The sequence below is a fragment of the Mytilus galloprovincialis genome, chromosome 3, assembly GCF_965363235.1.
Source record: "Mytilus galloprovincialis chromosome 3, xbMytGall1.hap1.1, whole genome shotgun sequence".
Lineage (NCBI taxonomy): Eukaryota > Metazoa > Mollusca > Bivalvia > Mytilida > Mytilidae > Mytilus > Mytilus galloprovincialis.
Genome location: NC_134840.1, coordinates 17,853,491 through 17,875,318, shown reverse-complemented (window position 1 = coordinate 17,875,318; position 21,828 = coordinate 17,853,491). Strand labels below are relative to the sequence as shown.

At 31.4% G+C, this 21,828-nt stretch overlaps 1 protein-coding gene across 3 annotated transcripts; it reads left to right on the top strand.

Annotated features, from left to right (window-relative positions):
* The first annotated feature begins 166 nt into the window (after window positions 1–166).
* Window positions 167–18,467, top strand: LOC143067302 (uncharacterized). Of its 3 annotated transcripts, none has more exons than XM_076240441.1 (14): window positions 167–289; window positions 3,278–3,401; window positions 3,728–3,953; window positions 4,428–4,728; window positions 5,225–5,325; window positions 6,757–6,768; window positions 7,800–7,898; window positions 8,123–8,271; window positions 9,001–9,117; window positions 9,507–9,668; window positions 10,865–11,026; window positions 12,694–12,854; window positions 15,073–15,209; window positions 15,867–18,467. In XM_076240441.1, the coding sequence occupies exons 2-14, from the start codon at window positions 3,369–3,371 to the stop codon at window positions 16,598–16,600; spliced, it is 2,394 nt and encodes a 797-aa protein (XP_076096556.1). In that variant the 5' UTR covers window positions 167–289; window positions 3,278–3,368; the 3' UTR covers window positions 16,601–18,467. The 3 variants fall into 3 exon arrangements, with proteins under 3 accessions (XP_076096556.1, XP_076096555.1, XP_076096557.1); XM_076240440.1 differs by having other exon boundaries at window positions 174–420; XM_076240442.1 differs by lacking the exon at window positions 6,757–6,768 and having other exon boundaries at window positions 174–420.
* The last annotated feature ends 3,361 nt before the right edge of the window (window positions 18,468–21,828 follow it).

The following is a 21,828-nucleotide window of genomic DNA, read 5'->3' as shown; positions in this document are numbered from 1 at the left end:
TGTATTGGAATTAAGTTTAACGTTTAAAATGAATGTAGCTTAGTATTATATAAATAATGAATATTTCTATGGAATTTTTGTGAGAGTTAGAAACATTTTTATTTTTAATATTGTAATCAAATGACCTATCAATAAAAGTAGAATCGTCTGTGGAAATCGGAAGTCAGTTACCGGAAGTTTTGATTTTTTCACATACCAAAATGAATGTTAAAAGCTAGTATTCGTCCAGAATTCTTTCTTGAAATGTGACCTACACCTCTAAAAATTATCCTGTATCAGTAACTTTTAGGTGACGTCTCAATTGACCTGTTTGTCTTTGAAAAATTTGCTTTATTTGACTGTGTACTTCGTTTTAAAGTGAACTAGATAATTTGTTCGTATGATCACCATGGAAATTGTGTCAACTATCTGCAATTTCTGGTAATTAATTAAGTTTTATACAATAATGTAATAAGTAAGAAGTTTATTTCTAATTTATTATATAATTGTTCTCTATATAACATGTTTGACAACAAGGAAGGAGTTGATGGTTGATGTGGTCTGTTGGACTGTTGAATCCCTTTATTTTGAATCCCTGAATTTCCCTTTACCTGCATATGTGAATGCTCTTTTGTTCCGACGTTGGAAAGAGCAAACTAGCCGAAAAGTTCCGGAGGAATTTATTAACTAGTTACTTTGTTCTTCCTCTGGTTTAAAAGTTCCTCCGGATCAAAGTGACTTTTTTAAAAGCCCCAACGGAACATATCAATTTTTTTAACAAAACATTAATTGAAGAAGTAAAAATATTTTCGGACAGTCAAACAGCAATTGGAATTTTAACATTAAATTGGAAAATTGAAAATAACAGATCCACTTCACATGAAATTATTTCCCTTATTAAATGTATCCAAAAACACCATGGAATAAGAATTAATTTTGATTGGACCCCAGGACATGCAGATGTTAGAGGAAATGAAATAGCTGATAAACTAGCTAAAGAGGCAGCTAAAGAGGCAAATCAAATTCAGAAAGAAGCCCATATTACAGTAACTAAACAAGATATTAAAACAGCAGCAAGAATTTTAGTAAATAAAAAGTGGCAACATAGATGGGATAATAGTGATACAGGAAGATTTTATTATAACTTTCATCAGACTGTCAGCAATAAATCGACATTTAATTATCCAGATCACAAAACAGCAAAAATTATTAGAAATTTAAGATCCGGATACTACCTAAAAAATTATCAAAACAAAATCAATCAAAATATAGACCCAAAGTGTGAATGCGGTCAATTAGAAACTGTGGAACATTATTTACTATTTTGTGAAAATTATGAAGAGGATAGACAGAAACTTATACATGAGATATACTTCAACACAGGATCGTTACATATTTATTTGGAACTTTTATTGTCAATAGAAAAAAAACGACAATGTCTCCGTCTCTAATGAAACACTAATGCGATTGTTGGGTGACTTTATTTGCGAGTCGCGCCGGTTTGATTAATGTAATGTTAGATTTTTTTTCTTTTTTTTTTTTTTTCTTTCTTTTTTTTTCTTTCTTTTCCTTTAAATTTTCATGTTAATTAATAAATGTAGATATATTTTTTAATTTTTGGAAAAATATGTTAAGCACAGTTGCCACCTAATAGTATGTATTTTAAAGTACAAGTGAGTTGTTTACCAGAGTGAAATATAAATACACGCGAGATTTAAATAATTACAAGGGAGACAATCCAGTGTCAACAGCGACACCCGGCCGCGACACCTACAGAATACAGAATATAACATATCAACTAGTTAGAAAGTTCCTTTTTGCCAAATTAGTCAAAACCGGAACTAACAAACTAGCCCAAAAGTTCCAACGGAACTTATCAACCAGTCACAAAGTTTCATTTGGAGAATTTGATACAAAGTAAAAGCGCAACATATTATATTTGAACCTTTCAAAGGGGAACCAAGATACTGATTACAAAAGTCAAAAGGAACTTATCAACTAGCCCAAAAGTTCCTCCTCATGTGTGTAGTTTTAAGAATATCCTCAATTTCAGATTAATGTATAACAATAAATTAGAACTTATTCCGTTATGAAGGCAACATTCTGTCTGAATTAACTAGTTGTTCTGGTCCGCCAGAACTATTCAACGAGTTACATTGTTCCGGGACTTTTCAACTAGCTACTTTTTTCCGGAACTATTGACTGCACTCGGAATAAAACAACTAGTTGGAAAGTTCCATCGGAACATATAACTTGTTGAAAAGTTCCGCCGGAACAAAGTAACTGACGGAACATAGTGTCTGTTACAAATACACCTTATCGCTATTCCCGCTTGACCTGAGAATCTCATTCTGTCCCGCTTGAAGTTTTGATGTCATACAACAATCCCTTTTCCATTGTGGCATCAGATATTTTCTATTATGACGTCAAATTTTAAGGGAACTTTTGTGATGTTCAGTAATGGCGGACAAATAGCAATTTAAGGTGTATTGGCAATTAATGAAAGGATTGTCAAAATAGATGAAAGTATAAGCAATTTTTTTCTTCATCACTGGAATTTTAAAAGTAAAAAATAAAATTGTATGACATTTTACCAGGCAACATATGATTACAGTGGAATCCCCTAGTCTGCTCAGCTTGGGATATCTCGCATTACAAGACCATATCATATTCGACATGTACATCAAATAAAATTATTTTTGTTATTTTCTGAAGCATCAAAGTGATTGAAGTTGAAGAGCTCATGCAAAAAAATAATAATTGAAAACCTATTTTACATCACATCATCAGATAAAAATGGTTGTCAAATTTTTATCTAATTGAAAAAATATATTACTACCAATTCTTGACAGTCTGTTTCATTCAAACCAAACTATATTTCAATAATTTCATTGTATAAAAACTTTTCTGTATTCTAAATGAGCTATTTCCCTAAGGCATGCACAAAATCAAATGCATGACCAGATGAGTTTATCCCGGTAATTTTGTATGGTCCGATATTTATTTACCGTACATATTGCATTTCACTTGTTTTAATGATAAAATGTGAGAAACAAATTGTGTCATAATATTAATTACTGTATTTTACTGATAAATCCACTGATATTTTGTGAAATGATAAGAGCTGTATACATTTAGCATGTTTAGAGATATTTTACAATTTTAATAGACAAATCAAAGAGTTTTCCCATACTGTTGAACCAATTGGTGTTTTTTTATGCTAAGATGTAGTAATTAACTTATTCACATATATATTATTATATTCAGTATATATTAAATACATATATTATAATTTTAGGTTCAGTGACTGAATTATGTTATATTCAATTACAATAGTGTGAGTTTAAATCAGAGAAGGTTTATTGAAGAATTAACATAAAAATTAAAAGATGAATGGCCATAGTGATAATCCAGATTTAGAAGTAAGTTTAAATTGTAACTCCACTTTTTTATTCCATATTTAAAAGGCCTTTTAAATGGGGTTAAATGTGGACGAAAAGCACAAAAAAAACAAGCATGTTGGGTCATCATTCTTTTCTTCAATGATAAGGTCCCAATAGATACATGTACTAACAAAATAAAACCAGTTATAGATAGATATACTTGTTTATTCTTTTCAAAATGAACCAGATAAAGAAAGATTATAAGAAGATGTGGTATGAGTGCCAATGAGACAACTCTCCATCCAAGCACACATACAGATTTGAAAATGAAATGTTTGTGCTGATTTTTAAATTTTCTTTTCCAGGACATGGATCTTCATTTAAATCTTGAATCACTGGATACAAACAAATCACATTCACATAATTTTGAAATGTCTGATGAATCATCAGAATGGGAAGACGACCCTATGTTGATGAACCAGGAAGTGAAAAAGGAAAAATTACCTGATGAACTGTCCATAAACTTACAAGGTTTAAGCGGTGCTGAGGGAAGTGACAATGACAAGCAGCATGGAGGACTTCTACCTTATGGTAATGTAATATTATTGCTATTTGGGGTATTTTTCCTTTGATCTGTTTTGTAATTCAGTTTTCATTTATTGCTATTTTTTGGGGGATAAAATAAATTATAGTTAGTAACAAAATGCGCATGCATACGTGCCATTGTCATTGTAAAAATCAACAAGGTCATAGGCCAAATAGCGATAAACAGATAATCAATGGTCTTTCAAACTCAGAGATGTCGCCCATCAATACAATTGTAGCTGAGAAACATTTACTTAAAGCCTGGGTATCTTTAGTGAGCAGTAGAGCAGTTTTTACCTGTTATATCAGAAGTGAAGTTTATGTATTGATTTTAGTAAATAGGATGATGCTCTCTGTCAAAATAATGTATATTCCAACACATTAATTTTCTTTACATATTTTTGATTTCAACCACATATTATTATTAGGGTAAATATTGTTCTTTGAAAAATGATGATGATTATATTTGATGAATTGTAGAAGATGGTATTGATGTGGACAGTGATGAAGAAAAAGAAATAATGAAAGAAATAAAGGATGAGATTCAAAAACAGATCCGAGGGGAAATGAAATCTGAATTGGAATTGTACCAAGCCAAGGTGGCAGCCTTAGAAGCAGGTAGTTCTAGGGCAGAAGAGTCAGACAGGGATACAGGTCAAGAAGACATGGATCCTAAAATGAAAGAAGCCATTTTGAAAATGAGAAAGTTGGACAGAATTCTGTCCAAAAAGATAAAACGAGAGAGAGAAGTTAAAAAGGATAGAATGATATTGGAAAGGAGGTAAATAAGAATAAAGCTTGGTATGCACAAAATACTTAGAAAATTAGACTACCCACTGAACCAAAACTCACAATATTTAAGCATTAAACTCTAAAGCAACATTTATCTCCAGTCAATTTAAAATACCAGTCATTGTATCTCACTATCTGGTGAAAAATTTTGGTTGCTTACACACACATGTTTGTCTTATATTCACATTAATGAATTAATATTTTTCTTTGTCCTACAAATTTCCCATAGTAAAATACAATCTGTAAGATCGACTGATCCATTATCATTTAAAAACAAGAAACCGGTAAAAAAATTTCTGTGATAGACTGCATCCTTAGTTACATGTAACAAGAAAAATAGATAAAATTAGGATCTCTTAGTTGAATGAATATATCAGTGTACATTACTTACAATGGGTTCTTGGTGCCAATTCATCAAATACTGGCATGGTTATTGGTACTACCACTTAGGTGAAGATAGTTACGAGAATGTTTGTATATTTCAGGATAAAGTCTGAGTTAGAAGGTATCAACCAACAGAATCATGATGTCAAGTTAAACACAGAGAAATTTCTGGCTCTAACACTGCCACCTAGTCACAATGAAGGTATTAAATGTTTCTGTAACATAATGAATAAATAGTAGCAGTAACTGTATTCTTGGTACAGACTAAAATCTATCTACATTTATTAAAAGAATGACTCTTTATTTACCCCCTCTCCCCAAAAAAAGAAGAATTTAGACAAACACATCAAAATATACAAGTGATAAAATATTTATGATGAATATATATGTAGAACTCTAAAGTGCGATGGGGACGCTAAAGTGCGATGGTCACGCTAAAGTGATGGTTTACGCTAAAGTACGCTTGTGTCTCACGCTAAAGTGCGATGGTCCGGGAAAGTATAGACATACAAAATGTAGTTTGATTATGACGTTAACAGTTGTTTAAACAAACTAAAAATGAACACGCAGCAAGATAAATTGCAAACATTTGATTAACAATTTTTAAACAAAATATCAATGACTTAAACCTAACCATTCTTTGTCGTCTGAAGCAAATGTAATTTTTTCGGTAGCTGGAAGAAGAACTTGTATCCTGCACAGCAGTCGACCATTTTACTGTTTAGATACAAAATAGTAACCTGTTTTTATTGAAAGCGAACGGATACATTTGAATCACTGTTTATGTTGCAGTTTACTTTGCGGTCACCATTAAAATGTTGTCACTTTTATTGAAAAGTAACGTCGGCAAAATAAAGATACATGTTTTCATGCGTAAATTATAAATTGTCGGCTAAAACATTACCTGGTACATTGTGGGCAAATATAACATGGATGTGTAGTCTCTACAGAAAAGGAGAAATTAAGCTCGGCGAACATCATCTTTCTCTCATTTGAATTAATGCATAAACAAATAAATGTTACATATTCGGACAATAATAGAATTTTGTATTTGTAATTATTTACAATGGCAACTGTAAGGGGAGGTGTTCCCAATAGTGATATAGTGTGTGAACAACAAGCTACGCCAATTACCGCAATATTTAATACGTTAAAAATTCATTAACAATAAATATAGTATTTTATGACACTCAAATTACTTTTTTGGAAATCAATTTACATGGTCGGTCTTAGGACTTTTAAATAAAGAAACGATCATTGAATCCTACCAGTAGATTATAATGCCTGTCACATATTTGATAAAGGACTATACTTAAATTGAATGTTCTTTAAACTTTTTAAAATCCCTAGAACCTTATTCTATTGGTCCATCGCAATTTAGCTTGATGTATACCATAGTAATTTAACAAAAAAGCAACCATCGCACTTTAGCGTTAGACACCAGCGTACTTTAGCGTAGACTATCGCACTTTAGCGTGACCATCGCACTTTAGAGTCCTACATATGTATGAAAGGGCAAGGATTATGGGTGGAAATATGTCTTCATATTCAGTTAGTTTAGAAAAATCAACTGAATAAGTCTAAGAGAAAGAATATGTATGTTTTGTACATTACTGTGGTATTTTGATTTTAGGTTATATTGCAGGTTAGTTAAATCACCATGTCCTGCATGTCTGATAACAAACTGTCGTAATTGTTTGCATGTATTGTTTCAACACCTGATATTATTGGAAAAAAGGAAATACACACAAAATTCTTTCAAATTGCATGATATTTTGTGGGGACTTGGAAATACACAGTATGAATCTTTGATTTCCCTTTCAAAATTTCAAATTTGTTTCAAATCTGGTTGCAAGGTATACAGATGCAGTATGCTTCAGTTTGTCATATGTCAGTTGTCCTTGAACTCATCTTCATGGTTAAGTGGCTGCTTGAAAAAAGGTCAGTTTTGTATTTATGTAAATTTCTCAGTTATTATGAGTAATAGGATTATCAATACAAAATTTAGTTATCATAACTATTTTTAGTATATATGGGTTTCTTGTAAGGTCTACAAGTCTGCCTGATAGGGTTCACATGACTGGATCTAATTTCATGGATCAGTAATCATGGTTAAAGTTAATGATTAGGTTTGTTTCTCAGATACTGTTAGAAGTAGGTCAACTATATTTTGTGTACGGAATGATTTTAGGGTGTACATATCAGTCTGGCAGTGTTCATCTGACCTTGACCTCATTCACATTGATCATTGATATTGTTATTTTATGTGATACGTGTACTTAAACCTTCATAATGCACACTTTCAAGATAAGTGAAGCATGCAGCTGTTTTTTTCACTTTAACTTAAGTTACAAATGCACATATTGATTTCAAAATTGTAGTCCCATCTTTTTCTGAATAAAGAAGGCAAAGTTGTTCCAAACACTGCTTGTAATGAGAGCAATGTACAGCTTGATTGGCACTATCTTCATTACTTTCAACAATCATGTATTATTTACTAAAAAATCTATTAAGCAGGTACAAATCAGCCTCCCATGACTTTAGAATATAAAATGATTTATTGAAAGGAATTATACATCGATAACAAAATGACAGGCAAAAGGAAAGTTGAAAATGTACAAGTCTGTCAAAAATGTAACCACTGAAAATACTGATAAGTTATATATCATATTGTAGGCATTAAGTTATCAGATCTTCCAGATGAGCCAGTGTTTGCCACACAACTAAATGAACAGGATTATCCAAATCTGAAAAGTGGAGGTGCTAAGTCTAAAGGTTTGTATGTATAACTGTTAACTTCTTAACACAAATAATTTAAATTGAGTATTTAATGATACATATATTAACCTCATATAAAGTATGTAATTGATTTTGTCATTAACTCATCATATTTTTTCTTTGACTGCTATAAATTAAAATTTCAAGTAGAAAACAACTTTTAAATCTGTCTATTATATGAATGAAAACCTTGTTTTATGACTCCATTTTTAATTTGACAGGAAATTCGAGTAGAAGTGAGACTTCTCAGTCAGCTAAGAGTACAGACAGAGATACTATGTCAGCAAGTGATACTACATCTATGAATGGCAGCACGAAAGGATCAAAGAAGCATAAAAAGAAGAAAGATTTTATTAAAAGAAACAAAGAGGTATAATTTTCAGAAATTAAAGCTAACATTTTATTTAAATGCTTAGCTGCTTGTATTATTTTAAATGAATAATTCACAGAATTGATTTTTTATTGGTTTGATACAAAATATAGTATGTAAAAATTATACACACAAAAAAACATGTACAAATATACGAAAATCTCTCCAATATTCAAAATGTTACAAATTGGAAACACTGCAGAGGTCATTGCAAACTAATCGATGGAATAGTTTACTTTCTTTTCTATACTATTCGTTGGAAACTGCTAGCTGATCAAGGAGGATTCCGGTGGTTGGAATTGTAAATGTACTGTTTTGATTTTTTTTTTAAATATTTTCTTTGTTTTAGTTCTGTTACAATGCTTAGATTTGGGCTATTCAGGCTATTAAGACTGAACAGTATTCTGAGGATGTCAATCAAAAGAAAATGGGGAAAAGTACAAACCTTTACCACTAGTTGGGCTTGTTGTGATACACAATCATTACAATGAATCCAAATGTATTATAAGATGTAAATGACTTAATGGACAGTTCTAATTTTAATAACTTGTACCTATAGTCATATCTACTAAGGAGGAAATAAATTAATTGACCATATTTTATTAATTTTCAAAAATCTCCAAGTATTCTATTTCATGAATTAATCTTTACATAATAAGTTACTGATTATGATTCAAATAGTCTGAATTTAAATTATTTCTTCAATATAATCTTGATATAATTTTGTAGCTTGCTGCAGATGCAGAAAACCCAATACCAATGACCCAAGAAGAGAAAGATCGTGTTGAGTCTCTTTTAACTGACCTTGACCAACTACCAGAGATTACAGAGGATGAAAATGTTGATGTACGTTATAAACATGCTTATATTGCCTGGAAATCGTGAGATTTGAACACTCATTTTACATTATCTCGAAATTGTTTTATATGTTCAATTTACATAATTGTTAAAAGTTTGAATTGTGTGCAATCTTTATTGTTAATAAAGATTTTTAATTTGGTTTTGTCTTTCTTTTTGTACTATTATTGTGAGTTTTATAGATGTAAAAAAAGTTCTCTCAATGGAACTTTGTATGGCTTTAGCCTTTAAAATTATAAAACAGTAACATGAACTTCATACAAGTATAACTTTGAAAAGAAAAATAGAAATTAAAAGGAAAACAAAATAGAAAAAGACTTAAGAAATTGATAAACTATAGAGATACGAGATCCATAGTATGTATGCTTCATTCACAGGAGTTTAGAATTCCCAGATTTGAGTTAGCAGTACATTCTGGTGAAGGATTTGTTCCAGATGACGATGACCAGAAATCTTTAAGAAATATTGAAAGTAGACTGAAGGAAATAATGCCACCAGAAGATTTTGAATCTGTCATGCATACACCTTCTACACCTCAGGTTGGTTTATACAGCAGTTTATTGCTTCTTATTTGGCAATGTACTTACACTTCATATATGAACACATCACTACATGTTTTTTTTTATCATTTTGATGGTCTCATCGTGCAATGAACAGATGCATGCTTCAGAAATTAATTTGAAATGCATGAATTTAAAAAGAGAAATGAATGAAAAATCTTTGAAATACATGTAGTAACCAAACAATAATTAATACCAAAACTTCAACATTTATGAACAGACATTCATTTCCTAAATCTACTACTGTATGTTTTAACAAAGGCGGCATTCAAGTTAACATAAAAACTTTACTTCAATGAACAATTAAATTTGTGGTTCACCTATACTGGCTAATTGCTTGAAAAATTGTATGAATGATAGTGAATCAACAGTGTCACAGTAGAGGGTCTGTGTACAAATTGGTGTCATACAAAAAAAACTCAACTCCTTCTATTAACATTGATAAGCCTTTAAATAACATAAAAACTACAGGATGTACACTTATATGCTACATTGAAATGTTAAGATATTTACAATTCTGCTGATAGACAGTTCCCTATAGAATTTCTAATGGATTTGAATTTTAATTGTTAAATCACTCTAAAAATAATTGCTTGCTAAACAAAGACACAGTCACACTAGAAATTTTTATAGTGGAATTGGTAAAAACAGACATGATTGACACTCAGATTCTCTGACATTGTTGTTACTGGCTTTGGAACAATGTGTTTTTCTTAACATGCATCTCATATACATTTCTTTTATAACTGCATACACACTTTAGATAAAAGTTGTTTTTAAAATTTGTAAATCTGAAACTTTCAGGAGAGAATGTATTTTTAGATGGACAGAAATTTTCAATGAAATACAAAATTAGTGCTAAAACAAACAAAATATAGATAACATCACTGTAAATAAGGTTCACAAAATATAGATAACATCACTGTAAATTAGGTTCACAAAATATAGATAACATCACTGTAAATAAGGTTCACAAAATATAGATAACATCACTGTAAATAAGGTTCACAAAATATAGATAACATCACTGTAAATAAGGTTCACAAATTTCTAAACAATTGCAGCTTCAACAAACAAAAATTAACTCTTTATATGCACAAATGAATAAGCCTGACAAGATTGAATGAACTGTTGTGTACTTTTTCCTTATTTGATTTTCCAATTTTATTGCACAGTCGTATAAGTTATTCACACCAGTATCAATTAAATCTAACATGGACATAGAACATTTTGGAGAGAAAGCTTTATTAGAGTATAAAGATCAGCGAGAACTGAGAGAGAGGCTATTTGATGTAGATGAACAATTATCTAATTTGAGTAATCGAGATGAAGATGAGGTAAGTGGTAACTAGATTAGACTACTTGGGACTGAATTTAAATATCAGAACTTTAAGGTTAAGTTGTTAGTTGTTGGTAAACTTTAAAAAAGTTATACAGGAGATGCTATAATGGTATTATTGTCCTTCTCTACGCCTATATCACCTTGCTCAGTAGCTCTATAAAGCACAGCTTTGAGACGAGAGCAGTCTTTATTAGGCAACATCACAATGTCTGCTGAGAAGTTATCAGCGACGTCACAATGTGTGAGGAGACGTTATCAAGCGTAAAACTGACTTAAGGGTGGGGAAAACAACCAGGAGTAGAAGAATTAACTGCACTCACTTGCCAAAAAGCTTCACATTGTGGCTTGCTGCTGATATTTTATGATATCAATGTGTAGAAACCGGATAATCTATATCAATATTATCAGGTCAAAAGTTGAGAACAGAAAGCCAAACATTATGATTTTATTGATAATTTCCAATTAGACATTTTCTTCATACATATGTAACTAAAAATCAGCAACAGAAATCTTTATGATATAGAGCAAACGGAAATATTGTTATATATGATATACTACATATTGGTTTTGCTCATTGTTGAGGCTATATAGTTACATCCACATAATGTGGATTCAGATGTATAGTTTCTCGATTGAAATTTGAGACAGAGGCTTATTTATAATGAAGGTTTTAGAGGACACATATTTATTGGTAATAAAATTTAAATCATCTTCTATAAAATACAATACACACATTTGTCACTTTACACAGAAAATAGATTACCTTTATTTTGAAATATTCTTTTCAACATATTAACATGAACAATAAATTTTCTGTTGCTGAACTTTTCAAGACCACTAGATAATGCATATAATACTATATATTTACAAAAATTCTTAATCAAATTATATAATCAATGTTCTTACAATTTAAATTGAAATTTAAGTATCTCCTAGTTAAAAATAATCTCAATGACATTATGGAATAACTGGATAGCAAATTATATTATGGATTACAAATGTGTCGAGGTTTGTGATTGGATAACAACACAAAGATGTCAGTATATATTCAGGAAACTGCCAGGGTATATACGACGTTTTTATCCCCAATTGGAACCTCAAAAACGTCATCATAACACTGGTTACTATGACGTAGTCATAAGCTATCAGACTGTCAGAGGCTCACAGAGGGAAAATAATGACGTGCTTCAGTCAATAATACATTTTTGATACAAAATCAAGCAATTTACATACTTTAATTTAATGTTAAAAGTGTTATTATAGATTATTACATACACGATAAAATTATGTTCACAGCAAATTAGAAAATCCCTCACGTATGCCGAACATATCAGGTTGGGTTTTTCAATATATATGTGTTGTCAACAAATACCTGCACTGGAAAATAACATTAAATCAGGGGTAATCCGTAATATATGTGTAATTCAGGTCTCAGAAAGGGTATATACTGTGACATTCCCGGCTTAGGGCTTATATCCCCTATGCCTTCGGCTCAGGGGATATAAACTCTAAGTTGGGAATGTCACAGTATATACCCTGTCTGAGACCTGAATAACATATAATGTCTTGTGAAATATGAAATGGTATAATTTTTTAGTGCATATATATATTGAAATAGTATGAATTAAATTATTTTGATTTTTTACTCCTTTATATTTGCAGTTGTCAGAGATTTCAGGGGTTTTACCAAGGTCTCAACTAAATAACTTGTTAGATCAATGTGCTAGGTCAATATCTAGGACATCATATTCTGACTTATCTTCTAGAGTATCAGAAGCTGATTCAGAATCCACATTGTGTAACTCTTCTGAATCTACACCCAGGTAAGCACTTCTCTATCTCTAAGATTGGAGATAATTTGTAATACTTTGTTCCGAAGTTTTTTTAGTACTAAGAACGTTTTTGCAGACATTCATCAAGCTATGGTTTTCCTTAATTTGATGTCAGTTTGTGCAAAGAAGAATAATGAAGAAAACTATTTGAGTAATAGTTTTTGTGCTCTCATCATGATCATTAAAGCCATCTGAGCAGCCTCCCCAAGTTTTAAAAGAAATGTTATCGAACAGGAAATTGTTGCCAGATAAAGTGTATTTAGAAGATCTTTTGATAACTGTCTTTATCAATAAATGTACTAACATGGATTTTATTTCCATCATACACAAGTTAGCATTTTGCTATCGAGTTCTTAACTCTTATGATCATTCATTCTGTGGATACTTATAAAGGTCATGCTTTACCTAGACTGTGTATGACATACTTAATCCATTAGAATTTGGCATCGTACAGTAACTTGTACTGTCAGACCGATTTTTGTCGAGCCTGCAACTTTTGTTGCAGAAAGCTCGACATAGGGATAGTGATCCGGCGGCGGCGGCGGCTACGGCGGCGGTGTTAGCTAACTTCTTAAAAGCTTTATATTTTAGAAGGTGGAAGACATGGATGCTTCATACTTTGTATATAGATGCCTCATGTTACGAAGTTTCCGTCAGTCACATGTCCAATGTCCTTGACCTCATTTTCATGGTTCAGTGACCACTTGAAAAAAAAGTTCAGATTTTTTGTAATGTTGAATTCTCTCTTATTATAAGTAATAGGATAACTATATTTGATATGTGCGTACCTTGCAAGGTCCTCATGTCTGTCAGACAGTTTTCACTTGACCTCGACCTCATTTCATGGATCAGTAAACAAGGTTAAGTTTTGGTGGTCAAGTCCGTATCTCAGATACTATAAGCAATAGGGCTTGTATATTCGGTGTATGGAAGGACTGTAAGGTGTACATGTCCAACTGGCAGGTGTCATCTGACCTTGACCTCATTTTCATCGTTCAGTGGTTATAGTTAAATTTTTGTGTTTTGGTCTGTTTTTTTCATACTATATGCAATAGGTCTACTATATTTGTTGTATGGAATGATTGTAATGTGTACATGTCTAGCGGGCAGATGTCATGTGACCTTGACCTCATTTTCATGGTTCAGTGGTTATAGTTAAATTTTTGTGTTTTGGTCTGTTTTTTTCATACTATATGCAATAGGTCTACTATATTTGTTGTATGGAATGATTGTAAGGTGTACATGTCTAGCGGGCAGATGTCATGTGACCTTGACCTCATTTTCATGGTTCAGTGGTCAAAGTTAAGTTTTTGAGTTTTGGTCTATTTATCTAATACTGTATGCCATAGGTCAACTATATTTGGTGAATGGAAATATTTTATGATCTTTATGTCAGTAGGGCAGGTTTCTTTTGACCATGACCTCATTTTCACGGTTCATTGCACAGTGTTAATTTTTTGTGTTTTGGTCAATTTTTCTTAAACTATAAGTAATAGGTCAACTATATATGTTGTATAGAAGCATTGTTAGCTGTACATGTCTGCCTGGCATGGTTCATCTGACCTTGACCTCATTTTCATGGTTCATTGGTCTTTGTTTAGTTATTTTGGTTAATGTTAAGTTAATGAGACAGTTGTAATAAAGCTTTATACTTAGGACTATCAACATAATATCAATGATTAATATAGAAGGCGAGACATTTCAGCGTGTGCACTCTTGTTAGTCAATTATTGTTTAGTTGAACGTAGCCTATAAAATAGCTATTGATGATCGGGAACTAGGAGTGTTCTTAGATTATAACATTCGATTGGTTGGAAAAACATTACAGAATTCAGACCTTCCAAATTAAGATTAATGGGGGATTTCCCTTAAGAGAGGTGTTCAGTCTGTTGACCTGACCATTGAAATACTCTATTCTATAAACTGAATTCCCCCAAAAAGGCTTTCTACAGAATTGTATTAAAATGACTTGTTGGCACATATTTACTCTTTGAAAACCATAGTATCAGATTAAAGCTTTAAAGACATGTATAAGAGTATGAGTAGGTCCTCTTCTCTAAATCCACAGTTGTGATTTTGAAAGTTGGCAGTCTAATAGTCATGTAACAGCAATTAGGGGTACCTCATTGAATATGCAATTAGAAAACTCAAAATAATAAAAGTTTAATATGTCTTCTTTTTCTTTACATTGTTACATGTTTTATTATAGAACACCTAAGTCTTGCAGGGAAATGCTGATGGAAAATCCACCTAAACTATCGGAAGATGTTTTACATAAATTGTTGACTGATGCACATACAGCCCTTCCTTCAAGACTGTCTACACTAAGAGAGGAGGATGAAAATGGTTAGTTCAAAAATGAAATTCCATTTCTCCAATTACTAAGAATGTTAATCATTTCTTATTCCATGTAAAATTCAATTATGTTTCTATCTTTTTGTAATTTAAGAAATTTATGATGTCATGAGTCATAATTATTCCTGAGAAGTAGATATAAGCTTGCATATACAATAGGTGGAAATTACACTTAAAAATTTTACAGCTGACAAAAGACCTGTACAAAAATGCAAAATATAAGTTTAATTTAAAATGTTATTATAAAAAAGAAGATGTGGTATGATTGCCAATGAGACAACTATCCACAAGAGACCAAAATGACACAGAAATTAACAACTATAGGTCACCGTACGGCCTTCAACAATGAGCAAAGCACATACCGCATAGCTATAAAAGGCCCCAAAATGACAATGTAAAACAATTCAAACAAGAAAACTAATGACCTTATTTTTATAAAAAAAATGAACGAAAAACAAATATGTTACACATAAACAAACAACAAGCACTGAATTACAGGCTCCTGACTTGGGACAGGCACATACATACATAATGTGGCGGGGTTAAGCATGTTAGATTGTTTTAGAACAAAATTGCAATGTAGTAGAAGAAAATCCAATTCTATTTATGTCATAACTAAATTGATTTCGAATATTTCCTTTTTTTCAGATGATGAAATTGAAAAAACTTTCGTTGAGGATGTTTCTTCTCGGGTTGAACGATGGAGGAAGATAAGAGAGGATAATGAAATGTATAATGATGTTGAATTAAGTAACGAAATATCAGGTGTTCTGTCTGAACAGGCTGAAAGTGCTCGATCAGAAAGATGGAAAAAAATACAAGAACTTTTAATGAATATTGAAAATGAAGACAATGAAAATGACAATAGTCAAACAGACCGTCCATATACAGAACGTCCTTCTAATGAACCTAGTCAACAAACTGATTCAATACAAGAATACAGTTCCAGAACAGTAGAAGAAACTAATGGGTCAGAAACAGACATTTATCAAGAATGGGTTCCTAGTGAAAATTATCCAAAAGAAAATGTAGAACCTGTGTATTCAATGAATGAACCTTTTTTTCAAAGGAAGAATCAAGTGCTAAAAAGTGATAGTTTTAGTTTAGAGAGAAGTGATTTAGTAAATAGTGATTCTAAAACTCCATTTTTACCAGAAATTAATCGATCTGGTAGTCTTGTCTATCAGGATTACAGTAGAGTCTCAAGTGCTCAAAGTGGTAGAAGTTCTGCTTCTTCTGTGCGGACTAATATTTATAATTCTAAACACCAAGACTCTATAGAGATTATGTCTATAGATGGGGAATGTATAACCCCTAGGCCTCCTGATTCGGAGAGGCCATCAAGTAGTAAATCACGAACAGTTACACCTCTCAATAGGTGATGATATATATCAGTATTTATATACATTCCATTTCTAATCTGTGATCAAGTTTTTACAGAATATATGATTTATAGAAGTGTCTACATGAAAAATATCATTTCTGTGCATGAAATGTACAGTTTAAAGTGTTTTTGCTGCTTTCTTTCATTTTCATGTTAGCAACATAGCTTAATCACTCATTGTTAATTACGTAAACAGGATAATATTAATTACTTATTACCTTGATTCGTTTGATAGCAAATTAAATTATAAAAAAAATATTACAAATTATAAATACAAATTTGGAAAACATAACTCGAAATTTAGGCATAATTTACCATGTTTACAGCATTATAACATAGCTTGCTTTTTCAAGTTTTTCAATGTTTTATCCACAGAAATACTTATAATAAAGTATTTTGCTGAAAATGACTTAATTCTGTAGATGTACAAATCAGGAGAAGAACAACATTAACTTAGGTTTTTTTTTCAATATATATTTGATAACAAGAAAGTTGAAAGTTGGATGTGACATTTTTACCAAAATAAGATTCTAGATTTTTTTTCTAATACATTTTTGAAGAAGCAAATTTTGTTCATTTCAAAAATATATCACGTTTTGAATTTCCCACCATTGCTCATTTAGAAGGAAATAAAGTTCACTCAAATTATCTTCTTATTTCATTTAATAGAAAGAGGGATCAATTTCGTTCAGCAATGGTATTAGCCATTAGTATATTCTGTTAACGGGAAACTAAAAGAAGCAGTTTGATCCCATGGAAATATGACACTTTTTGAATTATAATTATTATGCAAAAATATATATAAAAGAATGTAAGTTTTACTATCAGCCTGACAAAATATTTCTTTACCGGAATTTTCTTTTTTTAACGACATTCAAATTTAAATAAGAATATACCACTATCCGTCCAATATACTATAAAGTGCTTTTTTTGCATTTCTTTCAATTGTCTGTCACAAATAGCAATAACCTTGAAAACAACAACATATCTTACAGTTTGAATGTGTATATGTCTGTTCATGCATATATCTATACATATAAAAATTAGAATGAGGGTAATATGATATCATTTTGTGATAAGAAAATTTTCTTCGCGGTAAAGGATAATATTTGCTTGGTACACATGTACTTACAAAGTTTGCTTCCTCCAATGTTATGATTGATAAACAAATTAACACTATAGAAATAAGGAGATGTCATATAATTGCCAATGAGACAACTATCCAACAGAGTCAAAATGGTGGTGATATAAACAACTTTAGCTCACCATATATATATGACCTTCAAAAATGAAAAAAAATCTTATACCTTATAATCAGTTATTAAAAGCCTTGACACGACACATCTGAACAATTCCATTTAGAAAATCAACTGTTGGATTTATGAGCAAACAATATTTCATTGGATTTTTTGGTTGCTGTCTTGTTGTGGTCAATTTGAAGTAGTACTCTCATGTGATACTGATAGGATGGTGCTAAAAATCAATTTTAATATATGGAAAAATTAGCTCTGAAAAATACAATTACATAATGATGGGAAACAAGGCTATAGGTTGAACAAATGATGCTACAAAGTATTGAATATAGAATTTTGTTATGATATGTTGTTAGTATTAAACACTATTTCTTTAAAAGAGAAAGGAATAATTTATGTGAAAAAGATAAGATTGAATGTTATACACTGTTCAATATGACTTTTTGTGTCTTTTTTTACTTCAGTATTTATTTCTGTATTATTTATTATGTTACCTATAAGTTAATGTTGGTTTTATGTAAAGCCAATTAAAAGATTTAACTACTAATGTATTTACAATTGGCCACGATACACTTATGGTTATAATTTCCCATTAAAATATTGTGAATATTAGATGTGAGGTATATATGTCAATGAGAACCCTACACACAAAAATTGGCATTTGGATATTGTCTTATGGTTTTCAACATAATACACAAGATGGTGCAAATATATACAATGCATCATACTGTACAGGTTAGAAAAGTTGTGAATGAATTGGCCTTCTTTTACTTCAAGTATCCCTATACTTCAGAGTTAAGGTTCATTCTTGGTTATGGTTAGGTATGGGGCTGTTTAAGGTTAGGGTTAGGTATGGGGCTGTTTTAGGTTAGGATTAGGTTTTAGGGTTAGTGCTAGTGTTAGGTTTATGTATGGGTTAGGGTAAGGTTCGGGGTAAAGAATAGCTTGGTAAAGCTCTTTATGGGTTGGGAACCCTAAAGTAAAAAAGGCCAATATATTTAACAAAATAACATCATTGGTCTTTCACCAACACTTAATTCTCTAAAAATAAAAACACCATAAAATCAGCTATGAAATGCCCTGTAGTATTGAATAGAAATTAGATCAAATCAATTACCTGTTAAAAGCATTCTGTTATGTCAAATGAAGAATCTAAGACCACAAATGATTTAGACATCTTAAACTTATTATAGATTCAGATTCAGATTCAATATTTTTTTAGTCTCAACACTTGTAGTACATATACATTGAATAAATATACTAATGAAGTTTTACTACCATAGTTGATAAATAATGTTTTTAACATCATACAAAGTAACATACTTAATCCTTGATTCTCTATTAAAATAAATAAAAAATAATCACCTCATCCCAAAATTTTTAAAAAGCAGATTTAGAATCTGGTATGAATGTTTTACACTGTGTAATATGACTTTCAATTTTGCCTAAATACAGGAGAGAGGATAATCATGAACAAGGAAACAAGATAACATGTATGCAAACAAAAAAAAAAGATTAACAGACAACCTACATATATAAATTAAAAAAAACACTACACAGTAAGCTGTACATTGAGAAACATTATATAAAAAAAAGATTTAAGTATGATTGCCAATGAGGCAACTCTCCACAAGAGACCAAATGACACAGAAATTAACAACTTCAGGTCATTATATGGCTTTCAACAATGAGTAAAGCCCATGCCACATAGTCCGCTATAAAAGGCCCAGAAATGACAATGTAAAATAATTCAAAAGCAGAAAACTAACAGCCTAATTTATGTACAAAAATTAACAAAAACACATATGTAACACTTAAACAAACGACAACCAATGAATTACATGCTCCTGACTTTGGACAGGCACATTCATACAGAATGTGGCGGGGTTAAACATGTTAGCGGGATCCCAAACCTGTTACCAAAACTGGATGGTGAACTAGGGTCATCTGCAACCATAATTATATTAACAGTTCCTAATCCATGAGCAGTTTATGTCTGATAAAAAAATCACATAAGGTGATGTCATGCCAGGAAATGAGGATGATATTGTGTATACAAAAAGTTGATCATATTTGTGATTCAAATGTTCCATATTATTCCACTGCATGTTGATTTTGATGGTGAAATCAACATTTGATTGGTTAAAACTATCACACGTGACGTCGAACAAAACTTCATATTCCCCTCTGAGTATCATATTCCCCTCTGAACATCATATTCCCCTCTGTAGATCGGGACCTCGTAATATGACGTTACGCGCGGTTAATGTGCATACCGTTTTGAAAGTCGTTTAATTAAAATAGCGTTAGATAAGTCATTACTGTGTTTAAATTTATTCAAGCGTTAAAATAAAAAGACTATTAATTTACTTTTGATCCGCACTGTTTATGCCGTGTTGAGCTATTAAAACAAGCAGATAAGAAAACAAACGTATACAAATTAATATAGTATATTCAGTAAGTAAACGAAGCATAGGCAGTGGAATAAAACATTCATTTCCCTAAGCTTCGAGAGATATGAAGATTTGTTCACCCTCGAAAAATCACATTTCCCTCGGGCAAAGCCCTCGTGAAATATGAATCTTCTTGGGTGAACAAATCTTCATATCTCCCTCAGGAACGGGAAATAAATGTATATTGTCCAACCATATTATGATGGTGTCTAAAATTTTTTAAGAGATGAACTTTGTTGTACCATGAATAACCCTCTGTGAGACAGCTTCCATAGATGACCCTCTATTCAGGAAATCATGAAAGGTAAAACTATAGCCCATGAATACCATAGCTATCTGTTTTCATATGCAGCTGTTGTTGGAATATTGCTACATAAAGGTTAAAATATAAAAAAAGAAGATGTGGTATGATTGCCAATGAGACAACTGTCCACAAGAGACCAAAATGACACAGACATTAACAACTATAGGTCACCGTACAGCCTTCAACAATGAGCAAAGCCCCTACCGCATAGTCAGCTATAAAAGGCCCCAAGAAGACAATGTAAAACAATTCAAACGAGGAAACTAACGGCCTTATTTATATAAAAAAATAAATGAAAAACAAATATGTTTAACGTTAATATTTAATACAATAAAATTCTAGTTTTTTTGTCTGCTTTTCTCAGACTGTTTATGACATCTTTCCACTGATTCCATCGGAGTATACCGTTTGATACTTCAGTTTGGAAGAAAATTATATGTTTATCAGTTGGTTGTGTCTTTTGTCTTTATGCTAGTAATTTTGCGCTTTGTATCAATCTAATTAGTCAACCATTTCCAACTGATTTTTACTGTTTTTTTTCTTATGATTTGATGTTATATTTTTATACAAGGTTAGAGAGATGGTTGAACACTCACAAACATAATTAACCCTGACACATTATGTATGTGCCTGTTAGAAGTTGTGAGCCTGTATTTCAGTGGTTGTTGTTGGTTGCTATCTAGTATAGAGTGTTACCATTGAACTTTAAGGGGGATATGGTTTTTTGTCGGAGTCAAAATAAATTAAAGCAATTTTTCAAAAATATATTTTGGTACTGGGAAAATCTGGATTCAGATTTTTTTGTTGTTATCTGCTTGACCACAACATTTATTTTCATCAACATTGGGGATCAGAATAATTTTTTAGGAAAAAAAATATGTTTTGGTTATTGTTAAAGACCCATATGTGACTTTTAATCATTGGAGAATGTTGAATAAATTCAGATGTGGATCCATGAATTTGACAAAGGAGGGGGAGGATGGGCAAAGAGCTCCAGGGAAACATTACCAGTGGGTCTTGTAAAAAGTCTTTTCAGGAAGATTTGTTCTGGTTGATCATCTATTTATACTGTTTTATCTGACCCCCTAACACAGAAATTCAAATGATTGTCCCTAAACAACAGCAAAAGAATCCCCCCTCAAATAAAAAATTACCAAACCATAACATAGCAATTTGTGTTATAAATATGATTTTTTTTTTTTAAAAACACATGTTT

What these genes read in the sequence shown, in the direction of transcription:
- LOC143067302 (XM_076240441.1), top strand. Translation starts at nt 3,369, where the DNA reads ATGAATGGCCATAGTGATAATCCAGATTTAGAA. An exon ending in TGGAGGTGCTAAGTCTAAAG is followed by an intron (nt 7,899 to 8,122) that starts GTTTGTATGTAT and finishes TTAATTTGACAG; the next exon opens with GAAATTCGAGTAGAAGTGAG. An exon ending in TCTTCTGAATCTACACCCAG is followed by an intron (nt 12,855 to 15,072) that starts GTAAGCACTTCT and finishes GTTTTATTATAG; the next exon opens with AACACCTAAGTCTTGCAGGG.